At 46.4% G+C, this 24,530-nt stretch overlaps 1 protein-coding gene across 5 annotated transcripts; it reads left to right on the top strand.

Annotated features, from left to right (window-relative positions):
• The first annotated feature begins 329 nt into the window (after positions 1-329).
• Positions 330-23,367, top strand: LOC135813939 (eukaryotic translation initiation factor 5B-like). Of its 5 annotated transcripts, none has more exons than XM_065326985.1 (28): positions 330-623; positions 4,023-4,087; positions 4,441-4,560; positions 5,032-5,082; positions 5,625-5,783; positions 5,925-6,022; positions 6,361-6,483; positions 7,272-7,319; positions 8,758-8,860; positions 9,226-9,369; positions 9,532-9,602; positions 10,226-10,274; positions 15,513-15,751; positions 16,217-16,327; positions 16,583-16,693; positions 16,863-16,933; positions 17,159-17,300; positions 17,608-17,739; positions 17,937-17,993; positions 18,252-18,377; positions 18,863-19,024; positions 19,222-19,353; positions 19,826-19,957; positions 20,422-20,498; positions 21,064-21,196; positions 22,179-22,341; positions 22,614-22,783; positions 23,051-23,367. In XM_065326985.1, the coding sequence occupies exons 1-28, from the start codon at positions 589-591 to the stop codon at positions 23,156-23,158; spliced, it is 3,132 nt and encodes a 1,043-aa protein (XP_065183057.1). In that variant the 5' UTR covers positions 330-588; the 3' UTR covers positions 23,159-23,367. The 5 variants fall into 5 exon arrangements, with proteins under 5 accessions (XP_065183057.1, XP_065183055.1, XP_065183054.1 ...); XM_065326983.1 differs by having other exon boundaries at positions 5,622-5,783; XM_065326982.1 differs by having other exon boundaries at positions 5,029-5,082.
• The last annotated feature ends 1,163 nt before the right edge of the window (positions 23,368-24,530 follow it).

Genomic DNA, 24,530 nt, shown 5'->3' with positions numbered 1-24,530 from the left:
GTACGCGTATACGAGTGACTGCTTCAAAAACTGTGCCAGCGGCGCCGGCGGTAAGTTTCCCGGCGCTACGCTGCGGCCGGCGGTCCTCCTACCGTGCTGCTCGAGATGGAGCTCCGTACAGTACGAGTAGTCACGTCACGCGCACGTCATACGTCAAGTCGTGTCTACGACCCGCCCGCGCCGTCCGGCCGTAGATATCTACGATCGATCGTCGATCGTACCGGCCCACGCGCGTGCACACCGCGCGCCGCGTGCAAGCCCGTTTGATCGTGATCATTTTTTTACGGTAAAATTACTAAAAAGCAAGCAGCACTACTTTCTCGACCTCATGATTTGGATGTTGCTGAGCTGAGTAGCTTTGTTTTTGTCTTGAAGAAAATAATAGTCATCTGTTGTTGCGGTGAAGTCAGTGAATACGAGGATAGCAGATTGTATAATCGATTTGAGTTTCCTCCTTCCTCTTCATGATAGTCTTACACATCTCTGGTCCGGTGATAGTGTGTTGTTCCGATCCTGGTTAGGTTGATGTCGTCAACCTTGCCTTTATGAAAATATTAGGAAAGAAATCGCCCACTCACAGGCCGCAACATGGGCAAGGGAAAGAAGAAGAAGGACACTGACTGGTGAGTTTCGTTCTATGGGCTTTTATGAAAGCTATTCGTATCTCTTTTGTGTGAAAGGAGCGTTTTCCGTTCAGAGAGGGCCAGCTTTGTACATTTGTTCAAAACCTACAATTATTGCGTCATAGCTATGCAATGCATGTACACATATTTAAATGTAACGTGGCACATTGCATTATTGTGCATTGTACTACATGTACTAGTATGTGTAGCATATGTCACCGGCTTTGAGTTATCGCTTTCACTCACACTGCCATTCACACCTGATTCACGCACCGACATCATCCACACTTCATTATGTTAGTTATCACCATAATAATATACAGTACCCTGCTATATACATGACTGTACTCCCATTGCGTATATCTACTAGTAACTTCGAGTAAGTAGTATCTATTCCTTGGCACATCAAGCGGTTACAGTATGTACATGACTAGTCGACTGTACATCATTACAGTCATGTGCTCTGCACACATTGCTTTTGCACATGAAAGTAAATGATATGATATGATATGTATCCGTTTACTTTTGGAGAATCCCTCAAATAAAGTCTGAATGAAGTCTGAATGAACATGGCAAGTGGATCGTGTACACCCGCACGTCAGTGCTACAGCACTGTGTATGTATGTGTGGTGTGTAGCTAAGGGACAAGAACACACGCTGTCCTCCTCTAGCTCTATAACCTGTACTATAGGGCATGTGTTGTGCCTACCGGTATGTATTTTGAGTAGGGCTGAGTCGGGTAGCATTCTCTTCGGGTATCGGGTCCGGGTAGGTTTCCACGGGTAGCACGGGTACCCGATCGGGTAATGTTCCCATGGTAAGACCACAATGCACACCGGCCTCTTCCCTTACGCACTGGGTAGACATCCGTGAATCATTTGTACACGTGCACTGTAGACCTCTCTCTCTACTCTTTGTACATGATGTCATCTGCGACTTCGGGTTTTCGGGTACGATTCGGTACCCGTCTACCCGAGGTCCTCACGGGTAGCACGGGTACCCGACTACCCGTGCACACCACTAATTTTGAGTTAATTTTATTTGTGATAAATAATTCATAATGCAGTGTACTAGCGTACGGTATATGCTTTGAATAGAAATTTAGAAACAATCTCCTGGTGGGTGGTGTTATGCATGAACGTCTGGACATGTCTGTAAATTATTGCACTGAATTTTAAATATACGGCACGGGACAGTAGTTTCAAATGCTGGACTTTTGCAGTAATTCTTTATTTGGAAATATGGTTCATACCAGACAATTATTTCACTGAATTTTAAATAAACGGCGAGAGGACAGTACTGTAGTTTCAAAAGCTGGATTGTGTGTAGTAATTATATGTTTGAAAATAATGGTTCACATCATATCAGACTTGACTTTGCTCCACCTCCGTGGTTGCAGCAACCAAATTCGTCAATGAAACTTGTTGCTATGGAGATTGAAATGCAATATTATGGCCTGTCCACTGAGGAGAATTGTTCAAAACAGTCATAACATGATGATTAAAACTGCGTCTTGCCGTCGCATGAGCAATTCAAGATCTGAGCGTAGTTTGGAATACTCTAATTTCAGAAATTTTCGGTGCTCAATATTTTCGGTATGAGGGCAAAAGGCCAGGTTAGGTGAACAGAAGTTTTCGGTACAGAGCAGCAGTTCCCTATTGGATTATGTGTGTTGGTGTTTGTTCGGTGTATTGAAATTTTAGGTATGAAACAGATACACCGAAAGTACCGAAAATAAAAGTACACCGAAAATTTGTGAAATTACAGTAGACGGCAGAAATGAGTCGTGAATGAGCAGAATGCACTTCTTCTTCGAGGGCTTCTGCGGGAAGGCCAAAGATCTACCGTATTTCCGCGCATATAAAGCCATGGCGTTATAGGTGAAACATCGCTGTTTTGGCCCACATTTTTGGAGAAAATAGCCTCGGTTTTAACGCCATGGCGCTAAAAGTGAGAGACGCGTACATGCAAAAAACGGCAGAGTATGAACTTCGAGTACTCGTATGGTGCCGTTGCACTTTCATGTCGAGCATCAATGTTTTTTTTTAATTTTCCCTGAAAATTTCAAATTGTGAACCTATTGTGTACAAGGTGGCATACAACCTTGTGTGAAGGTGTGGTGGCGGTATGGCATGTGACAGTGGGGATGGGTACATGCAGGGAGAATCACCGCTGCTGTAGGTTCACTGAAAGAATTGAACTCACCTTTAACGCCAGATGCTACTTCCTCCACATTGAATTTTGTTCACTTATAACGCCATGGCTTTATAAGTGAGGGTGGCCTTATATTCGGATATAACGCCATGGCTTTATATGCGCGGAAATACGGTATGCCATACGCTGAAGTAAAACAAAACAGTCATCACACATAGATGATTGTAATAAGCGCTGAGCAGCAAGAAAAAAACGGTAGCTTCAGCAGAGGTCACTCCAGTGGAAGACACCTGAATGTCGGTAGCTGGTGGACACACAGTTGATGCTTAGTGACAACCTATAGCAAGGTATGACGGCGATGGTGACAGCCTTGGTTTCACTTCTTCGCTGCTTCTCAGCAGGGCATTTGCGTGCAGGGAGGCTAATGTGTGGCAGTGTGGAGAGGGGTGCATGGCGAGGGGCAGCGTCGCGTCAAGTGCTATCACGCTGTTGCCGATCTTCTCAGTATCTGACACCCAGCTGGAACTAGTTTTATCATTTCTCCAGGGGAAACTGTTAACTTAGTAATAGCCTAGTGTGCAAAGCCCTGCAGTGCACATGTAGAGATGATTGCTTTAGTTATGTGGGCAATAAGATACACCTGCGAGCAGTGTGCTAGTGGGCAAGTGGCGATGAGCCAATGGGTGCTGCGTTGACACTAGGGTATCTGTCTGTGTGTATGGGACTATGCATTGTACACACAAATTAGAACACCATCGTCACAGCTATGCTGGCAGTATGTGCTGTACAACGTGTAGCTGGGAGATTAGGTGCAGTCTGCACAGCCGTTTGGTGCAATAGCAGAGATGGCAGTAATTGGTCATATTATGATGTTGGGCTTGGAGGCCAACACACATGTATGCATGCATGCATACACAGGCAGACAAACATAGAGAGAGAGAGAGGGGGGAGTGGAAATTATACTCTTCAGGCTGTGTTTGTCGGTGCGAAGGTTTGCGATGAACAGTGCACAGATTACCAGTACTTACCATCAGTATGTTTGACATGCAGGACAACTGTTTACAGTGTGTTTGACATGCAGGAAAACTGTTTACAGCACAGTGTGTACTTTGAAGATGTCATGCGGGCTTGACCGTTTGCCGGAAATGAACAACCGGTTACCAACAATGAACAGAGCAGGCGTCGATCTGATGGGATATTTCAGCATGGTACTTGCATTGCTTCTGCCTTTCTTGTCCTGTACAGGGAGGATGATGTATTGGCAGAACTGGAAGCTATTGAGACTGGTGTCGAACCTCCCAAGAAAGAAGGTATTAGTATATTTGAGCAGTTTGTTATGAGCGTATGATAAAGTATTACTTCTGCAAGTGCTGGATTGTAATACGGGTTACCCTGTAGAATATTTCCCTTTCATCAGCTGAGCTGTGCTTGGCAAATGCTACTTTTGAAATAAGAAGCGATGTAGAGCTTTTTGTCTTGTTGCTCATGTACACGTGTGTGTGTGTGTGTGTGTGTGTGTGTGTGTGTGTGTGTGTGTCTGTGTGTGTGTCTGTGTCTGTTTGTCTGTGGTGTCTGTGGTGTCTGCTGAACTAGTATAAACTGCTACATTTTGCTTGTGTGTCATTACTTGTGATCTTTTCTTCGCTCATTGCCAACCATGCAGCTCAAGCAGCAGCCAAAACAGAGTCAGAGGCAACGCCGGCAGCAGCAGCAGCAACAGCTACTGGTAATGGCGCTGCTGTAGCTAATGGAGCAGCAGCCACTGCTAATACCGGCGATGGTGGTGAGTGTTACAGGAAGTGCATTGCGCATCGTGCTACGCGAGTGAGGGCATGTGCACTGTGTGCGTGCACGCGTGTGTGTGTGCATGTGCGTATGTGTGTGTGTGTGTGTGTGTGTGTGTGTGTGTGTGTGTGTGTGTGTGTGTGTGTGTGTGTGTGTGTGTGTGAACATGTGTGCTGCTGTGATCATGTCTTGAGAACACATGATCTTGAAGGAGATGTAGCTGGAGGGAATAGAGACCATATGGCAGCACGGAGAGATGATGTGCCTGTGTGAGGTTGTCCCACAATGTACAGTACAATCATGCAACTGTCAAGTGCACAGCTGTACTTTGTTATCTATTGGTGCATGTTGGCGGTTTGGAGATCAGGAGAAAGTCAACACAAACCGAATCACATGTACTAGTAGCTGTGTGTGTGTGCAGTACTTTTAAAACCCTTTTCTTGTATGTGTATTTTGTACCTGACAGCAGAGGCCGAGGAATCCGGCCAGAAGGACAAGAAGAAAAAGAAGAAGAAGAAAGGTATGTTTATCCTGGTGTGGCTTGCCGTATTATCTGCATGTGCAATGTACTAGTATACGGTAAATTCTAGCTGCTGTGACGATGCCCCGATAGCTTTTGTCCTTGACAACTGAGTGTCTTGCTCCAGAGGTCATGGCTCTGTGCTGCAAACCATGTGCAAATCCCCCGTTGAAATGAATAGGCATACATGCTAAGTTTGTGCTGGCTCCACTAGAATAGGTCGGGTTGCGGTTTGCAGATGACAACTGTACGCCTATGCATGTGGCGACGTGGTCTTGTGCAGAGAGCCTGTTGTATGGCATGGAGTGTATGCAAGTGACTAGTCCATGAGCTAATAGAGTCCGTCCCTTTAGTCGAGTGCTTATTTACCATGGTGTTAGAAATTGTTTCTGACGGCCGTCGTATTCACAGTTTTCAACAGGCATCGACGCTCAAGTCAAAGTCAGATTTATCTCTTCAGTTGTACTTGACTCTGAACCTTTTGGAAGACATCTCGACTACCTCAAGACGCTTTGGCCATGTTTCTGTTTGTGTCACAGCAGCAACTTCTGGCGGACAGTCAGCAGCGCCAAGGGCAGCAACGCCCGACCAAACTGAGAGCGCTTCAGCTGAAAAAGATGCCCCCGCAGCAGCAGCAGAAGCATCGCCTGCAGCTTCAGCAAGTGCAACTGCAGCCGACGGCGATGAGGATGGGGGAGAAGGTACGTTGGCAGTTGTTGAGAGCACCTTCAGTTTATCTTTACTCGTGAGCATACGGGCTTATCAAGTTGGTACTTGTGCCATTGTACATGTGCGGACGTGTGTTTGTACGCGTGCGTGTGTGTATTGTTTGCATGTTGCAGGCGGCGATGCATCAAGTAGTAAGAAAAAGAAAAAGAAAGATAAGAAGAAGCCTGAAGAAAAGAAGAAAGAAACCAAGCGGAAAGGAGCTCCAGGGAAGGTAAGTCTCCAAGGCTGTGTAGCAGACGCCTTTACATGTAGCCAGCTTGTCTATTTCATGTAGAACTTTGTCCCGTCCTTGCTCGCTGCCTGAACAGCTGGTGCCTGGTGGTGGTTTGATATCTTCACACTCGTTCAAAGTCAGTGAAAATGGTGGCGGTCAACACTTGCCGGGCATTGCACTCTGTATATAACTTTAGGCAGCAAGCACAATTCTGTAATTTTTTCAGTCAGCGTCAATGTTGAACTATGCGTTGCCTTAGAGCAGGAGATCTCTTGAACTTTACAACGCTGAGGCGGTTCTTTTGTTTGGTTTCCGAATTCCTATTCTATTTGCAGGGTGCTTTGGCTCTCATGAAGGCAGCCCTGGAAGAGACCAATCGATTGAAGGCTGAAGCCGAGGAGGAAGAGAGACGGAAAGAGGAGGAGGAAGAAGCACGGATACAAGCCCTTGAAGAACAGGTGTGTGTTTTGCTGACGGCTGTGCTGCTGTAATCTGATTGGACTAGAGAGAGGTTCCGCACTGCGTAATTGTGTTTGTAAAAATTGTAATCGATCTACGGAAAGTATTACATACACTTCATGTGGATCCGTGTTCCGCCATACAGAGTTTTCGAACTGCGTAGCTAATGTGGTAGCTCCGGACGCAAAAGTGTACAACAGAGAGAGAGAGGGAGAGAGAGAGAGAGAGAGAGAGAGAGAGAGAGAGAGAGAGAGAGAGAGAGAGAGAGAGAGAGAGAGAGAGAGAGAGGGAGAGAGGGAGAGGGAGAGAGAGAGAAGGAGAGAGAGAGTCGTAAATTTATACCCCCAGTCCACTTCCGGAGCACCTACGTTAGTGGAGCCCCATGTTCATACTCACCATAGACAACTTTCCGTAAGTGGAGTGCGAACTCACGGGGTTTTCCCGCCCACTTACGTAAAGTTGCTCAACTTTACATAGCGCGGAACCTCTCTGATGGTGGTTGGGTGTCAGTGTGTTCATTGTATTTTTTATTTAATCTCACAGCTACTAGTATACATGCTCTCAACTTCCCCGTTGAAACCAGTACTGTGTCATTTCCCTTGGATGTCTCTTGATATAGCAGGTGTTGGATCACTGATAATTTGTGTGGGTGTGTGTATGTGTGCGCGGGCGGGTGCGTGTGCTGGCGTGGGGGGATTGGCAAGTGTGCTGGCTGTGATGTATACACAGTGAAGTAACTGGTTTTCCTATTTCTCTCATCGTGACGTTTATCTTGTCGCCCTCACAGAAAAAACTAGAAAAAGTGAAGAAAGATGCTAAGAAGGAGAAGGAGAAGGTAAGTTCCGCACCACCTTGACTGCATGTGTACTGTCGCCTTCCGTATTCTCCAAGCATGTGTGTCTGCAGGCGCTATTTTAGCATGTTCGTTCCTGAACGTGTGTGGGCCTTCTCATGAGAGAAATGACAGGCAAAGTAAAGGTGGTGATTAACCTTTTGAGCACGATGCTACCTGAATGCCGCCCCACGTCAACACCTGCAAAAGTCGCGTTTTCCCTATGAAAGTAGTAGCTGTTCAAGGATCGATAACTTTACCTTCCCTTGGACGAATTCCACGATCTTGAGCTTCCTGCAACGGTCTTGAGGCGAGGAACAAAATAGCTCCAAGCTCGGCTCGGAGCGACACTAAAAGCCCATGCTACAGTCTGGCAAACTTCACGCACGCGCTCGACAGACTTGAGCACGGCCAAGAGATCAAATCCTCAGCTGCCATTTCACTCTCCTTGCTCGTATCGAGCTCAACATTTTTTTGAGGACTCCCGAGATCCGCTACCATCATTTGAATCTACTTTCCATGGCAGCAGGTAGCGCAAAAATGATCGAAAAGGGAAAATACGCGTTCTGCAGAGTATGCAAAAAAATTAAAAAATCGATTTGAATTTGCCGTGTCGAGTCCCATATCTCAACAACCCGAGGTCGTATCGCTTCGGCGATTGTTTCTATCGCAAGCTGAGAGTTTTCTCTTGCAGAAACATGTTTCGATCGTGAGAATCGGCCAAGAATTGACTGAGTTACAATAGTTTGAACTCACCCGGTTCATGCAAATCGCGTTTGTACGCTACAGTCAACTTCGCTTATAACGACACTTGGCGGGGCATCAAAAAAGTGTCCTTATTCGCGAATTGTCGTTATACCCAAAATCTCATAATATGTATTACAGTTGGATGGGACTTTGCTCTGGGCATGAAAATTCTGTCGTTATTCGCGAATTGTCGTTATATCCGCAGTCGTTATTAGTGAAGTTGACTGTATGTACACTCACGGCGTAATAATACGTCACCCGTAGGAGCAGTGACACTTTACGTGACGTAATAATAATTATGTCATGCGTTCTCAAAGGGTTAACAACCCTAAATACAGATACAAAGAGTGTGAAATTAGCATTTTGAAACAAGTTATTTGTAGCATACTACTTTGCTGTATGTCAGCAGAGAAAACTGAATACTCGCACTCAGGTTGTGTGTTGACTGAAGTGTTTTTTTGTCTCTCTCTATTGTGATCTTTATTCGTGTGACTTAAATTAAATGAACTCGTTCGTGGTAGTGTCTCACTCTCTGTATCTTTAACACCTTTGTTTATTTGTTTAGGGTTGCTATTCAATACTGTTCCTTTGCCTGTAATTCCGCTAATAGAAACACTCTGAAAATGTTCAGGAATAAACATGCTAGAATGTTTTCATGGCTTTGCTCTTGTGTACTTTCGATTTTTGTAAACAGCAACGTAAACTACGTCTCAAGGCTGAAGGCAAGTTGTTGACGAAGGCTGAGAAGGAGAAGAAACGACGCGCCGAGCAGCAGCTAGAAGCATTACGTGCCCAGGGTATGTGCAGGGTTACTCGTGTGCGCCTCTGTGTGTGTGTGTTTGTGTGTGTGTGTGTGTGTGTGTGTGTGTGTGTGTGTGTGTGTGTGTGTGTGTGTGTGTGTGTGTAGGCCTTTTCTCGGTAACCCCGGGTGGTCCCTAAGAGTACGGGTGCGTTCTTAAATCCACTTGGAAAAGTCCGAGACTCTCCGAAACGTTAAGGAAGTGTTCTTGTATCCTCTCGGAATGTGTGCACAATACACCATCGATGTCTGAAGCATCGTGCCGCTTGCTTAGAAAAGGGAAGGCATCACCCCCACCCCGCCCACCCTCATTCTTCATCGTGCCACGACGTATTTTCTTTCCCCCATTGTGCATTTCTGCAGGCATTAACGTGCCTGCATCGCAGCCTCGTGATGAAGAAGCCAAGAAAGTGAAAGTCAAGTATGGCACAAGAACGAGGAACAAACAAAAGCAGACGCAGAAAGATGCCGAAGAGCAAGCAACAGAAACAACGCGGGCTGCGGAAGGTGAGGAACGGCCGGAAGTCGTGTGCATACGTGTATGTGTATGCTCTTCGTATGTATAGTGCCGTTGGTGATCATATCCTGAACTACTTTTAAATGGCTGCAGCACCTACCTCAGCTCTTCACTGTCTTCGTTGTGTTTGTTGCGCATGCCCTAATGTACAGAGCCCATGCAAGGTACTGATACCACTACGGAGGGAGCCACCAACGGTGATGCTGCCCAATCCGCCGACGAGGTATGTCATTTCTAAGTGTCTAGTGTGTGCTGCAGTGCTGTATTGTTGTACTTGATTCTTATGTGTGTCAATTTCCTCGTAGCCAATGTTGCCATACTGAATACTAGGGGTGAAACGAGTAACGAGTCCAGTTCTTGTTTATCGGTCAACCCGTTCTCGTAACGATTCGATCATGTTCTTTGCCTTTCCTGGTACTGTATTTGCACAAACCGTGAGAAATGTAGTTTTATCTTTCTCACTTGTCCACCCTCCACTTCATTGATTGGAAAAATGGCATACCGATACTTTGTTTGATGAATTCATCCATTTGTCAAAACGGTGGCAGCCGTTTCTTGGATAGAACGTGGCAGAACGCCGTGAAACGTTGCCTCTTGTCTTGCTTTTGAAAGAGACCCTCCTGAGTTGGTGGTGATGTGCACTGAATATCCTTCTTTTGTAAAATATGTGCGTGGTAAACTGCAGTTCTGGAGTGTCGCTTTAAGGAATGCTTTCTCTTCTGACTCTCTCCGTGTGTGTGTATGTGTGTGTGTGCGCGCGTGTGTGTGTGTGTAAGTGTGCGTGTGCGTACGTTTGCGTGTGCGCGCGTTTGTGCACGTGTATGTGGATCTGTGCTACTGTGTCAGGATCTTGCCTGGGATGAAATGAATCTTGATGATGAAGATGGCAGCAAAGGTTGGTGTTGGTGTTGCAATGACTTGTGGCACGTTGCACCCTCCAGCACAGCAACCGTCTACAACAAATATTTAATTTGGGCTTGAGCAAGCTCTGGCAGCTCAAGAGACAGAGATGGAAAGAGATAAGACAGAGGCAGACAGACAGGCAGGCTGATAGACAGAGAGCGACCTCAGTGCACCGTGATACTTCACGCACAATGGATCATGTGCAGTGTGATTCTTGTGCGTGAACTCAGGGTTACAGCTGAAAAGTTTAAACCTCTTTTCTGTCTCTCCTCTATTTCTCTCTCTCTCTCTCTCTCTCTCTCTCTCTCTCTCTCTCTCTCTCTCTCTCTCTCTCTCTCTTTCTCTCTGAGCAAGCACATCACTCATTAGACTCCAATATTATTATTATTATTACCGTATGTCCGCACCTTTAAAGCCATGGTTTTATATTCGATTATAAAGCCAGTCTCAGTTATAAAGCCATAGGCTTCATAAATGAAATGACATTCGAAGTATGTTCTGTAAAAATGGAGGAATACGTACTATGCTTGCAAACTTACAGACCAGCAGGAAGGGTGAACAAGTGGATTTAGATTGAAATTTCGGTGTGGACTTTGACTCTTATGGCATGGCGTAGTGGGTGAGTCATTTTGCATCTAGAATAGCTAGGAAAGCAGCGGTGTTTCGAATATAAGGCCATGGCTTTAAAGGTGCTGATATACGGTATATAATTATTAACTGGTTTGAGGGAAAGAGACAGACGGGAAAAGTGTGAAGAAAAAATTGACTGTCACCACCAGGACTCGAACCAGGGACCCTCGCTTGTAGCCAATTATTATTGCTTCATCCCATAGCTGAAAAAACAACAGCCAATCAGAGGGGAGAGGGTGATAGCCAACCACGGCGAAGAACAAAAAACAAAACAAATACTAGTATGCAGTTGACAGGGGGAAAAAAATGACCAGACACGAGCAGAAGCAAATGAAGACCGGACACATGAGCAGGAGTTAGATTAGGCGAGCACCGACAGTTGTGCTTTGAACGATCGCATAGAAGATGAAAGTTTAAGACTCTGGGGGAGACGGAGCCAGTCGGAAATTGCGATAAAAAGTGGAGAACGCAGCAAAATAGAGGTGTTTGCTCTCGGTAAGGTTATAGCATTGCGAGTCCTGTCAGCATTTGAAAACCAGTTAAAGGAGTCAAGGTGAGGCGAAACATATGTGCAAAGGTGCAGAGGTGGAGGTGCCTCCTCTTGGAAAGAGGTGTGGCGTGAGCAAGCTCGTACAATTCTACTGAAGGGAAACGCCGGGCTGTCTAAATAATGTCTTCAGTTGCTTTTTGTGATGAGTTTCAAGCTTGTTAGCGTACGTAGCATTCAGACCACTCCATACAATATCAGCATAGTCAAACATGGGGCGAATATATGCATTATAAAAAAGAATTTTGTATGAGACAGGTAAATAGTAACAGTGGGCGATAAGCATACCAAGTGCCTGGCTTGTGCGATGGCAGATAAAGTCGATGTGGTGCTGCCAGCTGAGGTTCGAGTCCAGAAAAAGACCAAGGTGCTTATGGTCACGGACAACATCTATGCATTGGGGAAATACTGTAAAAGCCATATATATAACGAAGTGCTAACTCTAACGAGTTAACAAGGAGAAATCTGTCGTTAAAATAGAAATCGTTATACAGAAATCGATACATATACTGTGCCATTGAGCGTTGAGAATGAGTGAAAATCGTTACCGTTGGTACACGTAAACTAGTCAATTTTGGGAAATCGTTATATATGCGCCTCGTTAGAATAATGGCTTTTACAGTAGAGGGCTTGTGAAGGAGGTCAGGTTATCAGCAGAAGGGAACATGAGAATTTTGGTTTTTTCTAGGTTTAGCTGCAATCTCCAGCGTTTCATCCATTTGAGAACTCCGTGGATGCCACAGGAAAGGTTTAGATCCTGCCGATTTCCATTGCTGACTAGCAGCGTCGTGTCGTCGGCATACAGCGACAGTCCTCAACCTGTGCAGGTAGATCGTTCATGTACATGATAAATAATAGTGGTCCTAAAATCGAACCCTGCGGTACTCCTGAGTGAACCGGTAGAGAGCCGGATGTCACGCGCTCCACAACAACATGTTGCCGTCTGTTATGGAGGTAGCTTTGAAGCCAAGCAAGAGCTTGACCCTCTATTCCAAAACTGTACTGCAGTTTAGCGAGCAGACCGCGATGCCACACTGTGTCGAAGGCTTTCGCCAGATCAAAAAAACAGAGGGCGACCAGCTGGCGGGTGTCACGGAGGGAAGATATTTGCTGCACGAGACGGGATAGCTGGAAGGTAGTGGAGTCTCCTCGTCTAAAACCTGATTGTGGGCCTGGTGAAGTTGAGGGGACACGAAACAGTAGAGCTGGTCTTACACGATACGCTCATGCAGTTTCGAGATCGATGGAAGGAGCGAAATGGGCCTATAGTTACCGGGCTGAGAGCGGTGGCCTTTATTCTTGAAGATGGGGACAACACGGGCAGATTTCCAGGATGATGGGAAGACACCTGACAAGAAGGAAAGATTGAAATGTGGGATAGGGGAAGAGATATAGACGGGGCCAAACATTTGAAGACTGCATTGGGTATACAATCGGGGCCAGGTGACTTATTGTTCTTCAGTTTTCTGATATACCGTAAAGTCTGGTATAAAAGTCGCACTTGAATAGAAGCCGCCCTCGAATAGAAGCCGCAATTTTGGGCCCATCAAATCACACATAAGCCTGGTTTTAGTGTTGACATACATAGAAATACCTGGCTTGTATAGAAGCCTGTCTCATATAGAAGCCGGCAAAATGTCACCAAGAAAGTCATAGAAGCCGCGGCTTTTATACAAGACTTTACGGTACTTAAGGATTGCTGCGGGGGTAGTGACAAGTGTCGATAACGTATGTGCCGAGTTGCGGGTAAGCGGAGGGATCACGATGGTAGGATCATCATGGACAGCCACGGAGGCAAATTGCTTGTTCAGTAAATCAGCTCGGTCGGCAGGACTAGACAGCACCTTCCCATCAGGTGTATGGGACTTTCGTAAATTTCTGCATACGCACGGATTTGTAGAGTGTGGGGCGTTGGGGATCAGTGAGTGTGGCTTGGATAAAGCGGATGTACTTTCTGTAGGCTGATCTGGTAAGGGACTTAACATTATTTCTTTGGCGCTTGGCGTGAATATTCGCTGAGGAGGGGTATTTCATGCTCACGCTGTACAGGTCAAATTTTCGTTTGATCTTTGCTCGAAGTTCATTACCAACCCATGGAGGGTATTGGCAGCTGGATTTTCCTTGGTACCCAGCGGAGGGATCGCTGTATTGATAATCAGAAAGGTACTGGGCAAAAACTCGGCTGAGCACAGAACTACTTCGAAGTAAATCCTTCCATTGCGTCATCGACATTGACCGATGACAGCTTGCCGTCCCAGTGAGTGGACATAAAGTATTGTTGATTGCTGACCAAATGTGGGCGGGGACACTTTTGAATGCATAGTTGACAGTGTTGGCCTGGGGGCGGGAGTCAGGCGAGTCTCTGGCAGAAGTGAACCCCGGGATCCAGAACGGCAGAGTATTGGGCAGTGGTCAGAAGCCCCTAGGGGTGGAGTAGGCGAAACTGAAGTTACCAGGTCGGGATAATTTGTAGCGAGCAAGTCAAGGCACGAGGATGAGCCTGACGTGGCCGTGTGAGTTTGATGGCCAAAACCCCTCACCGTTAACGGTTGACAGATTATCATCAGGTATGACAACGTGTGCATACGCGAGGCCAAAGTAGCGAGGTTCTGCCACGGAACACTTTATCACGGTAACCTTCCGGGCGGCGCACCATTTCGCGATTGATTCTGCAGAGCACCCCAGATCAATATTGCTGACGTGAAGTGCAGCGCTTTTTACGCGAGCGGCACCACGCAGATTCTCCTTTTTTTTTAACTGGCTGGTGGTAGTACGATGTAACCGAACTTCGGTACGGGGTTGTAGCGTGGGATGCTGGAGGTCGTTGTACCGGTGGGGCTTGATGTGCTGTGCTGGTTGGTGTCAGGTCACAGAGCTGTACAGTGGATGTGCGTTGTAAGAGTGGCCGCTTGCTTTGTTGTGGTGTGTGGATGTGGATGTGCTTGGGTGGTGCTGGCTAAAGGTGGCGGGAGAATCCAAACTGCCCTCCTGCAGCGTACTCATTTCACTGCTTGGTGCATCTTTGACTACGGGATTTGCTGTGCCCATTGGAGCGTACTGTTTCAATTTCTGAACTTCCTCCATCAGCTCGGCTACCTGCTGTTGTAGGCTTGTGATTATTGACAATTGGCCTGCCAGTACTTTAATTTCCGAAGTAAGACCTTCTGAAGCCCGATTCACAAACTCATTATTCCCACGTACTGTGGCATCCTGGCCTGAGGCTGCATCATTCTTTAAAACTGAATTATCCTGACCTGAGACTCTGCCGATCCTGTTGTCCCGAAGCATGGTGACCAGCTGCCGACGGGACTTGCCAGAGTAGCCACCCAGTTGATGGTCCTTCGCCAGTTGTTTCAGCGAGGCCAAATCCTCTTCTGCTGCACTCATACCTGGTCTGGAAGACGACAGAGGGGTGTCTGTGGACCAAAGTCGGCAAACAGACGATCCAAAACCGGTCACACAAGCGTTTGGAAAAACAAATCCAGCTACTGTACTTGTTCTCTCCTCAACTACAGATAAGCCAAATCCCCTTCTGCTGCACTCATACCTGGCCTGAAAAACGACGGAGGGTTGTCTGTGGACCAAAGTCGGCAAAGAGACGATCCAAAACCGGTCACACAAGCGTTGGGGAAACAGATTGGAAAACAGATCCAGCCACTGTACTTGTTCTCTCCTCAACCACAGATAAGCCAAATCCTCTTCTGCTGCACTCATACCTGGTCTGGAAGACGACGGAGGGTTGTCTGTGGACCAAAGTCGGCAAAGAGACGATCCGAAACCGTTCACACAAGCGTTGGGAAAACAGATTGGAAAACAGATCCAGCTACTTGTTTTCTCCTCAACCACAGATAAGCCAAATCCTCTTCTGCTGCACTCATACCTGGTCTGGAAGACGACGGAGGGTTGTCTGTGGACCAAAGTCGGCAAAGAGACGATCCAAAACCGGTCACACAAGCGTTGGGAAAACAGATCCTTGTTCTCTCCTCAACTACAGATAAGATATTAAATGATGTCTTTTGCTTTCTTTGTTGGTTGTGTTGATGGTGACTGCAGCAGCAGCACAAGGAGTTCCGGCATCACCGTCCGCCAAAACCACCAAACCATCTGCGAGCAGCAAGGAGGATGCAGCAGAGGAGGAATCGGAAGAAGATGATTCGGAGAGTGACAGCGAAGACGATGAAGACGACGACGATGACGACGATTCATCCGAGGAGGAGAGCAGCGAGGAGGAAAGCTCCAGTAGTGAAGATGACAGTTTAACGGCTAGAGAACGGGCCGAATTCAGAATACAGGTGTGTACTATTCATACCTGTCTCTTGCTAGCGGCGGCCAGTGGTGCCTGTGGAAATATAACGCGCAACGCGTACTGTTGGACTGTTGAACTGTTGGTTCATGAACTGTTGCGTATTTCCTCTTTCAGGACCAGCTGTTAGTTGGGCGGCTATCATTGTTATTGTTATTATCCACACCTTTGTGTCGAAGCGCATCGGCAAGAGGCTTAGTACGCAGCTTTGCTTATGCTGAATGGCTTCGGTGTTAAAGAGGAAATAGAAGAGATGGGCGGCTATGGGCCGCCGATTATATCATGATGCGGTGTACGTTAGCACGTTTTGCCATCAGTGTTTCAGTGTTGGTATTAATGGGTACAGTACTTGATTCACAGTGTACCGCAAGCAGTCGTTGCTATTCATGTTCCGGTATTTACTATTTTCCCGTACGCATGCTCACGTGCCTCTCTGCTTTTTCAACACTTTCAGCGCCGCAACAAGAAGTTCAAGGAAGAGCAGGCCAAATGCGAGGAGTTCCGCGCACCCGTCGTCTGTGTATTGGGTCACGTCGACACTGGCAAAACCAAGATCTTGGACAAGGTAAGGTGTATGTATAGTTGTATACCTGTGCAACTATGACGGTGCAACCTTGACATTGCCTGATCATGCTACGTCTGCGATAGTGTGTGTGTGACAGACAGACACAGACACTGTTAGATAGCCGAACCACACACAATCTCTTGCTTTATGAGACAGACAGAGGGAGAGAGAGAGAGAGAGAGAGAGACACACACAGGGGGACCTCGTATTGTATTTGACTCTTTGCATTTCTTTTTGGCTATGTTTTGTCTGTAGCTACGACACACAAATGTTCAAGATGGTGAAGCTGGTGGTATTACTCAACAAATTGGTGCTACCAATGTTCCCCTTGATGCTATTGTTGAACAAACTAAGATGTGCAAAGAGGTGAGACTGAAAAAGCACAAGACAGCATATAATTGTTCTTGGTTGTGATTTGTTCATGTAGGCGAGCTAGTCTTGTTGCTGTCCATTGTTGTCACCTTTGTTAGCTGCCGCATTCTTTCTTTTTCCTGGTGTGAATGGCTTGTTTGTTTACCTGATGCTGTGATTGCAGTTTGCATCAAAGTTTGATCTCAAGTTGCCTGGTCTTCTCATCATTGACACACCTGGTCACGAATCTTTCAGGTAAGAGAAACCTGTGCGTATGTGTGTGTGTGTGTGTGTGTGTTTTGTTCGAACCTCCAAAGTGTTTGTAAAAGACATTCATAAAGCAACGCCTTGTGCATCTTATGATAGCTCTTTTGAATGCGCTCCATGCTTTACTGCTCTGCAGGTACTGCAACTCCAGTCTTTGCTAGATGCTGTGCCCTGCGAACCCTTCTCTTCTTCTCCTGTGTGTCTTGTGTTTAGTAACTTGCGTTCGAGAGGATCGTCGCTCTGTGATATTGCGGTGTTGGTGGTCGACATTATGCACGGCCTGGAGCCGCAGACCATTGAATCTCTCAACTTGCTCAAGAACCGGAAAACGCCGTTTGTTGTGGCGTTGAACAAGGTATTGTGGCGATGCTCGTCCCAATGTGTACTGTTTGGTATCCTATTGACACTTCTGGTTATCTAGGTCTATTTACTAGGGAAATGACAGGACCGTCATTTTTTTCTTCAGATTTTCCCATTTACACCTTTCGCTCAAACTAGCGAACTGTCCAGCCATCCAATATCCTGACAACAGGTATGCCTAAGCTGAGCAACTTTTGGGGTGCGTTTATGTTACGCCTTTATTTAGTGTATGTGTTATGTTCAACTGGCCGCTTAGCTAAAGTGATTCTTCTGCTTGTATGCTTGGTTGTGTTGATCTGTAGATCGATCGTCTCTTCGAGTGGAGAAGAAATCCACAAAGCAGTGTGAAGAATACGATTGCCAAGCAAAAGCTCAACACACGTCTTGAGTTTGAGGAGCGCTCCAAGGAGATCATCGTGCAGTTTGCTGAGCAGGTAGGCTGGTGTGTACTTGCAGTAGGCTGGTGTGTACTTGCCTTTCTACCGTCCCTGTACAGTGTTAACTGAACCTGTGGTGTTAGCAGAAACCTTGCTGTGTTGTGTGCCTGTTTGGCTACACGGTGCAAGCCAGGCTGTGGTCTGTCCCGCTGATTTTGCTTATTTCCTTGTGTGTGTATGTGTGCTCCTTGCAGGGGTTGAATGCGGCAGTGTCGTTTGACAACAAGGACTTGCGCAACGTAGTGTCACTGGTGAGTAGCTCTAGTCATTGCTTGGAGTCAATGCTGGCGTTGTGATCTATTCTCCCTGCTCTACAGGACAATGATGTCACTTTAGATCTGCACAAATCTGATTTTCCGTTGTGCCGCGTTGCTTCGCATACGTCGCTCTGCTTTGGCCTGAACATTTTTATTACCGGTTTGGCCTTCACGGCGCCTTCATCGTAAGTGTACAGCACTCATGCGTTGTGCTATTGTGCCCGTCTGTGTAAATCATGTGTTGACTGCCAGGTGCCGACGTCAGCCATTTCGGGTGACGGTATGGGCGACCTGATTGCGCTGCTGTGCGAGCTGTCACAGAAGAACTTGGCCAACCAGCTGGCGTTCACCCAACAGATCCACGCCCAAGTACTGGAGGTGAGTGGCTTGCTCCTGCCTTCCTCCCGTTTGTAGGCTGATTGGTAAACTGTTCTTGAATAAAAGGAGCTCATCGACTTTGAGTTAATTAAAATAGTGGTCTAGTGATCGTTTCTCCCGATGACGTTATTTCTATTTCTTTTGCAGTCTTGTAAATTGCCCCTCTGGGATTGAGCACCGGTATCTCTCATGTTCTAGATATTGCATACGAAAACAGACTTTGATCGCCATACATTCTCATTTCTGGTTCTCGACCTTTGACTGTTCATTCCGAGTGCATATGTGTGCGTGTGCGTGTGTGTGTTTGTGTGTGTGTGTGTGTGTGTGTGTGTTTGCACCAAGCATGCATATCTTGAATTTATCAGGTTGGAGCTGATTTTCGGTTCACTTAGAACTGACTCAAATGCGTGTGTGTGTGTGTGTGTGTATGTGTGTGTGTGGATGTGTGTGTGTGTGTGTGTATGGTGTGTGTTCTACATGTACAGGTGAAATCTGTTCCTGGCCTTGGTATGTGCTTGGACGTTATCCTGGTACAAGGTCAGCTTCGCGAGGGCCAGTCCATTGTCCTATGCGGCATGGATGGCGCTTTCAACACAACAATACGTGCATTACTCATGCCTCAGCCGATGAAAGAGTTCCGAGTCAAGGTAGGTGTTTGCTGCTCTGCATCAGTTTAGCTTGGCTTGTTCCTTTTTTCCTAGCCACTATTTCTCCAGAATTTTATTGAAATAAATGATATTGTTTCGTTGCAGCCTATTGCCGAAGTTGTTCCTTTGATGCTGTTGTGTTTTCCCAAGTTTAGCATCACATCTATTCCTGATGTTGTGCTTCTTATTGTGTGCAGAATGCATACCATCAAGAGAAGGAGGTGAAGGCTGCTCAGGGTGTTCGTATCAGCGGCAAGGACTTAGAAAAGACACTTGCTGGTACTCCACTCTTTGTTGCTTATCAGAACGATGAAATCGACGTATTGAAGGTATACACTTTAGTGCAATTTACTCAGCTCTCTGTGTCTCTTTCTCCCCCTCTCTCTCTCTCTTTCTCTCTCTGTCTCTCTCTCTCTCTCTCTCTCTCTCACTCTCTCTCTCTCTCTCTCTCTCTCTCTCTCTCTCTCTCTCTCTCTCTCTCTCTCTCTCTCTCTCTCTCTCTCTCTCTCTCTCTCTCTCTCTGCTCATATTGTTGGGTATGTATCATGATTGTCGTTTTTATCCCTTTTCTTCTGTAGTGTGATAGTGGGATACGGGCAGAGACTTCACTGTGTCTTGCCTCCCGAATTGCACCCCGACACAGTAGAAGTGTACTGAATGTGTGCGTTGCGTTTAGTGCCCTGTGTCCTCTTACTAGTCCTTGATATTTGCCTGTTGTGATGTGTCAAGCAGACGGACCTGACCTGTTGTTTTCCTGCTGGTACCACGTGCCTGTATTTTCTCTGTTGTTCCCTATTGCAGTCTGTACAGGAAGCAACCCTGAAGGCAGCGCTCCGGTCCATCAAGACCGAAGAGCGTGGTGTCTATGTCCAGGCGTCAACCATGGGTGCGCTGGAGGCTTTGTTGGAGTTCTTGAAGACTTCCAAGATCCCGGTGAGTGCCGCGGGGTCTTGTGGTGATGATACACATGTTATTCAGTCCTGGTGTGCGAGTATGGCAAAGCCAGCACGATATACTTGTACAACCATGTCATGTCTTTGTGTATTTCAACGAGTTACTGTGACTACATGCAGCCTGATGAGTGGCCACTCTGGGGACTGCTCTCTGACCCAGCAGGCGCATCTTCTCATCATATCTTAGGTGCAACCTATAACTAGATGTGTATGACTGTACTTTACTGTGCCTTTCACTATGCCTCGAGTCTCCAGACTCTCCACACGTGTACACAAACTAGGATGTTACCTGAAAACAGTGGTACTTTGTTTTCAGTGCTGTATCCATTTTTATTCTTTCTTCACATGTGTGCACAAGCTGGGTGGTGACCTCACTACATTAGTACTGTTTTCTTCAAAGTGCTGTAATCATCGTTGTTCTTTCTTCACGTGTGTGCTTCGCAGTATTCTGGCGTATCCATCGGTCCTGTTCACAAGAAGGACATCATGAGGAGTGGTGTGATGCTGGAGCACGATGCACAGTAAGTTGTGCCCATGTACATGCGCATATGTCTGAGCAAGAGTACATAACCCCCAAGAACGAAACAGCATGCTGTCCGCAGATTGAGTAACCCCCGGGGATGTGCATTTGCCTGCACAACACCTTTACAGTGCTGCGACGACAGAACTTCAAATCACGTGACCTGGCTCGAAAGGCTAAGCTTGCAAACAGTGCAAAGTGATCACCGGGTGAAAATAATGTGTACAGGTTTGTCATGTGATGTGGAAGTTCTGCCGTCACATACCCCATAGCCAGTTGTTGCACACTCTTGGAGGTTATGTACTTTTGGTCTGAACAATAGTCTGTATTGTATATATACTTGGGTTTTTTTTGGTTTTTCTAGGAGCAGGTAATATCGGATCCCGCGAATATTATTATTATATTATTAGGTAACAACATTCTGTTTTATGTGGGGTGGGTGGGGGAGATCACTGTTTTACATCTGCTCCTCGTACTGATAGCTAATGCATTATAGTTTGCAAGTGTAAAGCCGGTGTGCTGACTGTGTGGTGTTTGTGGTGTCCTGTTGCTTGTGCTCCCGATAGGTTTGCTGTTGTACTTGCTTTTGATGTGAAAGTCGAGCGTGAAGCCCAGGAGATGGCTGACTCCATCGGTGTCAAGATCTTTACTGCCGATATCATCTATCATCTGTTTGATGCCTTCATGGCATTCAGAGATGTAAGTAATGCGGCACAGTAGCTTCGATCGCGACTGGTACATGTATTGCCATCAACAGATGTCGCAGAACTGCTGTAACATGCGCGCGTGCGCGCACACACACACACACACTCTCTCTCTCTCTCTCTCTATTGTACACTCAGACGTCTCTTATCCGGGCACCTTGGGACCGGGCACTGCCTGTATCTCAGATTTGCCCATATCTCAGGATAACTCATTTACCATGTATCATATCATTTTTTTTGAAGATGCACATATTGCACATGTTCAAGATACGAAAGAATCCATTGATACAAATGTATGTGGATTACACAGTTGGCAGTGACGAATAACTTGAAATACCGTATATTCTCTATTATAAGCACAGGTCTCCATTACTAGCACAGTCTCTAATACTAGCACACTGTGAGCACCTTTCGAAACATTATAAGCACAGTCTCTATTATTAGCACGGTCTTGGTGGAAATCAATGCTGCATGCATGATATCCAGCATGTATTTCTTCTTGCTCTCTATGGATGTATTGGTTGAAAAAATATAAGCACGGTCTCCAATATAAGCGCGGTCTCCAATATAAGCACGGGGTAGAGGGGTGTTGAAAATATATAAGCACGGCGCTTATAATAGAGAATATACGGTAAGCATTGGCGCATACAAAAAAATCCAAACCCCCAAATAATTTGAAGCATTTTTGCCATCGGAACTCAAGCTGAAGGTGCCCGGTAGAGAGACGTGCCCGTATCTGAGGCGTCCGGATAAGAGACGTTTGAGTGTACAGTGCACATGTGTGCATATCACCATATCCGAACAACACACACGGCCCACACCTCGGTGCCTTTTTCTTAGCATCCCTGACTCTGACCTGTCTTGGCTCTTGAGCATGTGATCATAATTGCAATTGTGTGTGTGTGTGTGTGTGTGTGTGTGTGTGTGTGTGTGTGTGTGTGTGTGTTCTCGTGCTTCTCGTGCTTCTCTGTGTGTAGGACTACACGAAGAAGAAGCAGGATGAGTTCCGTCACGTGGCTGTGTTCCCTTGCAAGCTGCGCACCCTTCCGGAATGTGTTTTCAACAAACGTGACCCCATCGTTCTTGGTGTTATCATTGAGGAGGGCACTGTTCATGTCGGCACACCACTTTGTGTACCCAGTACGTTTTCTTGCTCTTGTACTTGATGTTAGTGGTGCTATGACTTTCTTTCAGGGTATAGGGTGCTGCGCCTTTTACTATAGTTCCTTGTGTAGCACGCCTAGCGTTTCTACAATCATGTACCATACTGCTGCTGCTGCTGTTTGTTGTTGTTTGTTGCTGGTGCTGTTGCTGTTGTTGCTGTTGTTGTTGTTGTTGTTGTTGTTGTTGGTGTTGGTGTTGGTGTTGTGCTGGAGGTTGACTTGCCTGTCTGCTGCCAACTGTGCTTGCAGCGAAAGAGTTCGTCTTCTTGGGCACCGTAGGCAGTATAGAGTTCAATCACAAGAACCTGGACGTGGGCAAGAAAGGCCAGGAGGTCTGCATCAAGATTGACCATACCAGTGGTGATGCACCGAAGATGGTTGGCAGGCACTTTGAGATCACTGACTCCATTGTCAGTAGGGTAAGCTATTAATTGCTGCATTTCACTCCAACTGCTGCCTTTGTTTTGTGCAATTCCGCTGTGACTCGTGTAGTCAAAGAGTTTGTTGACGGTGTGAGAGTTCTTGCATTGGGGTGTATTGTAACTATTGTTCCTTCTTTGGCCAGTGCCTGGATCAGCGTATTTTCATGCCAAATGTGCTGCTGCAATTGTGTGTTATCTGTGCCGTGCATGTCTTTATAAATATGCTGACCTGTTTCTTGTGTTTGGTTGTGTTCTGTGCTGCAGATAAGCCGCGAGTCGATCGACGCGAGCAAGAACTACTTCAGAGACCAGATGTCACGCACAGACTGGGTCTTGGTCAAGGAGCTGAAGAAAACCTTTGGCATTATGTAAATAACCTATATATTCCTGTACAGTTGCCATCGTGCAGACATACTATTGCTTTTACCGTGTCCCAAGCTGCTGTAACACGCTATGACGTGTGTAACAGGGACGATTGTACCATTTTTCTGGCGGTGTCTCACCGGCCTCATTTCTTTTAACACAACTTTCTCAGTGCAGCTTGCTTTTCCAAAAAAATAAAAGAGAAAATGTTCCATCTACCTGTAGGTGCGTGTGTGTGTGTGTGTGTGTGTGTGTGAGAGAGAGAGAGAGAGAGAGAGAGAGAGAGAGAGAGAGAGACAGAGAGAGAGAGAGAGAGAGAGAGAGAGAGAGAGAGAGAGAGAGAGAGAGAGAGAGAGAGAGAGAGAGAGAGTGGGAATATGTGTAACACTGAGAGAATACATCAGTACGAAATAGTGGTTGCGACTTCGGCGAGCTCCAGTGTGGGGAGCAAACCCCTTTACCGAGAGTACATAACCATTGATAGCCTCAGGCATTGTGCGCTCTTGGTCACTGAACACACATCATCATGGGCCGCCAACTTACTGCAGTAAAACCTGTGACTAACCCGACCACCCCTTAGGGCCAGAGAAAGCGGTCTTTAGTGGCAGGTGGTCCTTAGTTAGAGGCTTGCACCGCACAACCATTATAATATCAAGAGTTATAATACTCTTGATACTATCATGAATGTGATACCCTTCGTGCCTGGCGACGTGGTCTGTACATGTAGTACCAGGATGGTCACGGTCGTCTTTAGATACAGTTTTTACTGCAGTTTGATATCATGATGGTTATAGACTACATCAGAGAGGGTCTATGGCGGCAACTCCCTGGACGAGATGTACAGTCACGTATAATTATTATTAATACCGGTATGTCCTGATTCTGGATCATTTTTTAGAAACTTGAGTATCCTCAATTCCCCATAACTGAAACTCAGAGTTGCAACACAGCTTCCAACCTTTCTCTTGTATATCCTCAGTTATCTTTTCTGCAGTGCTGGCAACTGAAATCCGACCCCCTGAGCGGTGGGTTCACATTCTGGCGGTCTCTGTTTCGTAGTTTTACCATCCCGTGTTGGGTCTTTGTGATGTGAGCGCACCTCTCAGGGTGGTCGGATTTCAGTTGCAACTTGCCAGCACTGCATTTTTGACGTTGAATTTTGTTTCACATGGGCCATGGTCTTGTGGCCTTGACCATGGCATTGGAACCGCCTTGATCTGCCCTATTCAAAAATTACTGCAAAATTCTGCTTGTACAATTAGTTGTAGTGCCAGTAAAGCTTACTTACATTTACATGTACTTCACAGGCAAAACTCAGCCAGAACTGGCCCGACCCGCGCCCAGAAGTACAATCATGTACATGTAACGAGCTAGTTTACGT

This window comes from Sycon ciliatum, chromosome 4 (genome assembly GCF_964019385.1).
Source record: "Sycon ciliatum chromosome 4, ocSycCili1.1, whole genome shotgun sequence".
NCBI lineage: Eukaryota > Metazoa > Porifera > Calcarea > Leucosolenida > Sycettidae > Sycon > Sycon ciliatum.
The sequence above is the reverse complement of the archived record's forward strand: the minus strand, read 5'-3'. Positions and strand labels throughout refer to the sequence as shown.

Excerpts from the sequence above, each read along its gene's own strand:
- LOC135813939 (XM_065326981.1), top strand. The coding sequence starts at position 589 with ATGGGCAAGGGAAAGAAGAAGAAGGACACTGACTG. Across the intron at positions 7,320-8,757 it reads CTAAGAAGGAGAAGGAGAAG|CAACGTAAACTACGTCTCAA; the intron begins GTAAGTTCCGCA and ends TTTTGTAAACAG. Across the intron at positions 16,694-16,862 it reads AAACTAAGATGTGCAAAGAG|TTTGCATCAAAGTTTGATCT; the intron begins GTGAGACTGAAA and ends CTGTGATTGCAG.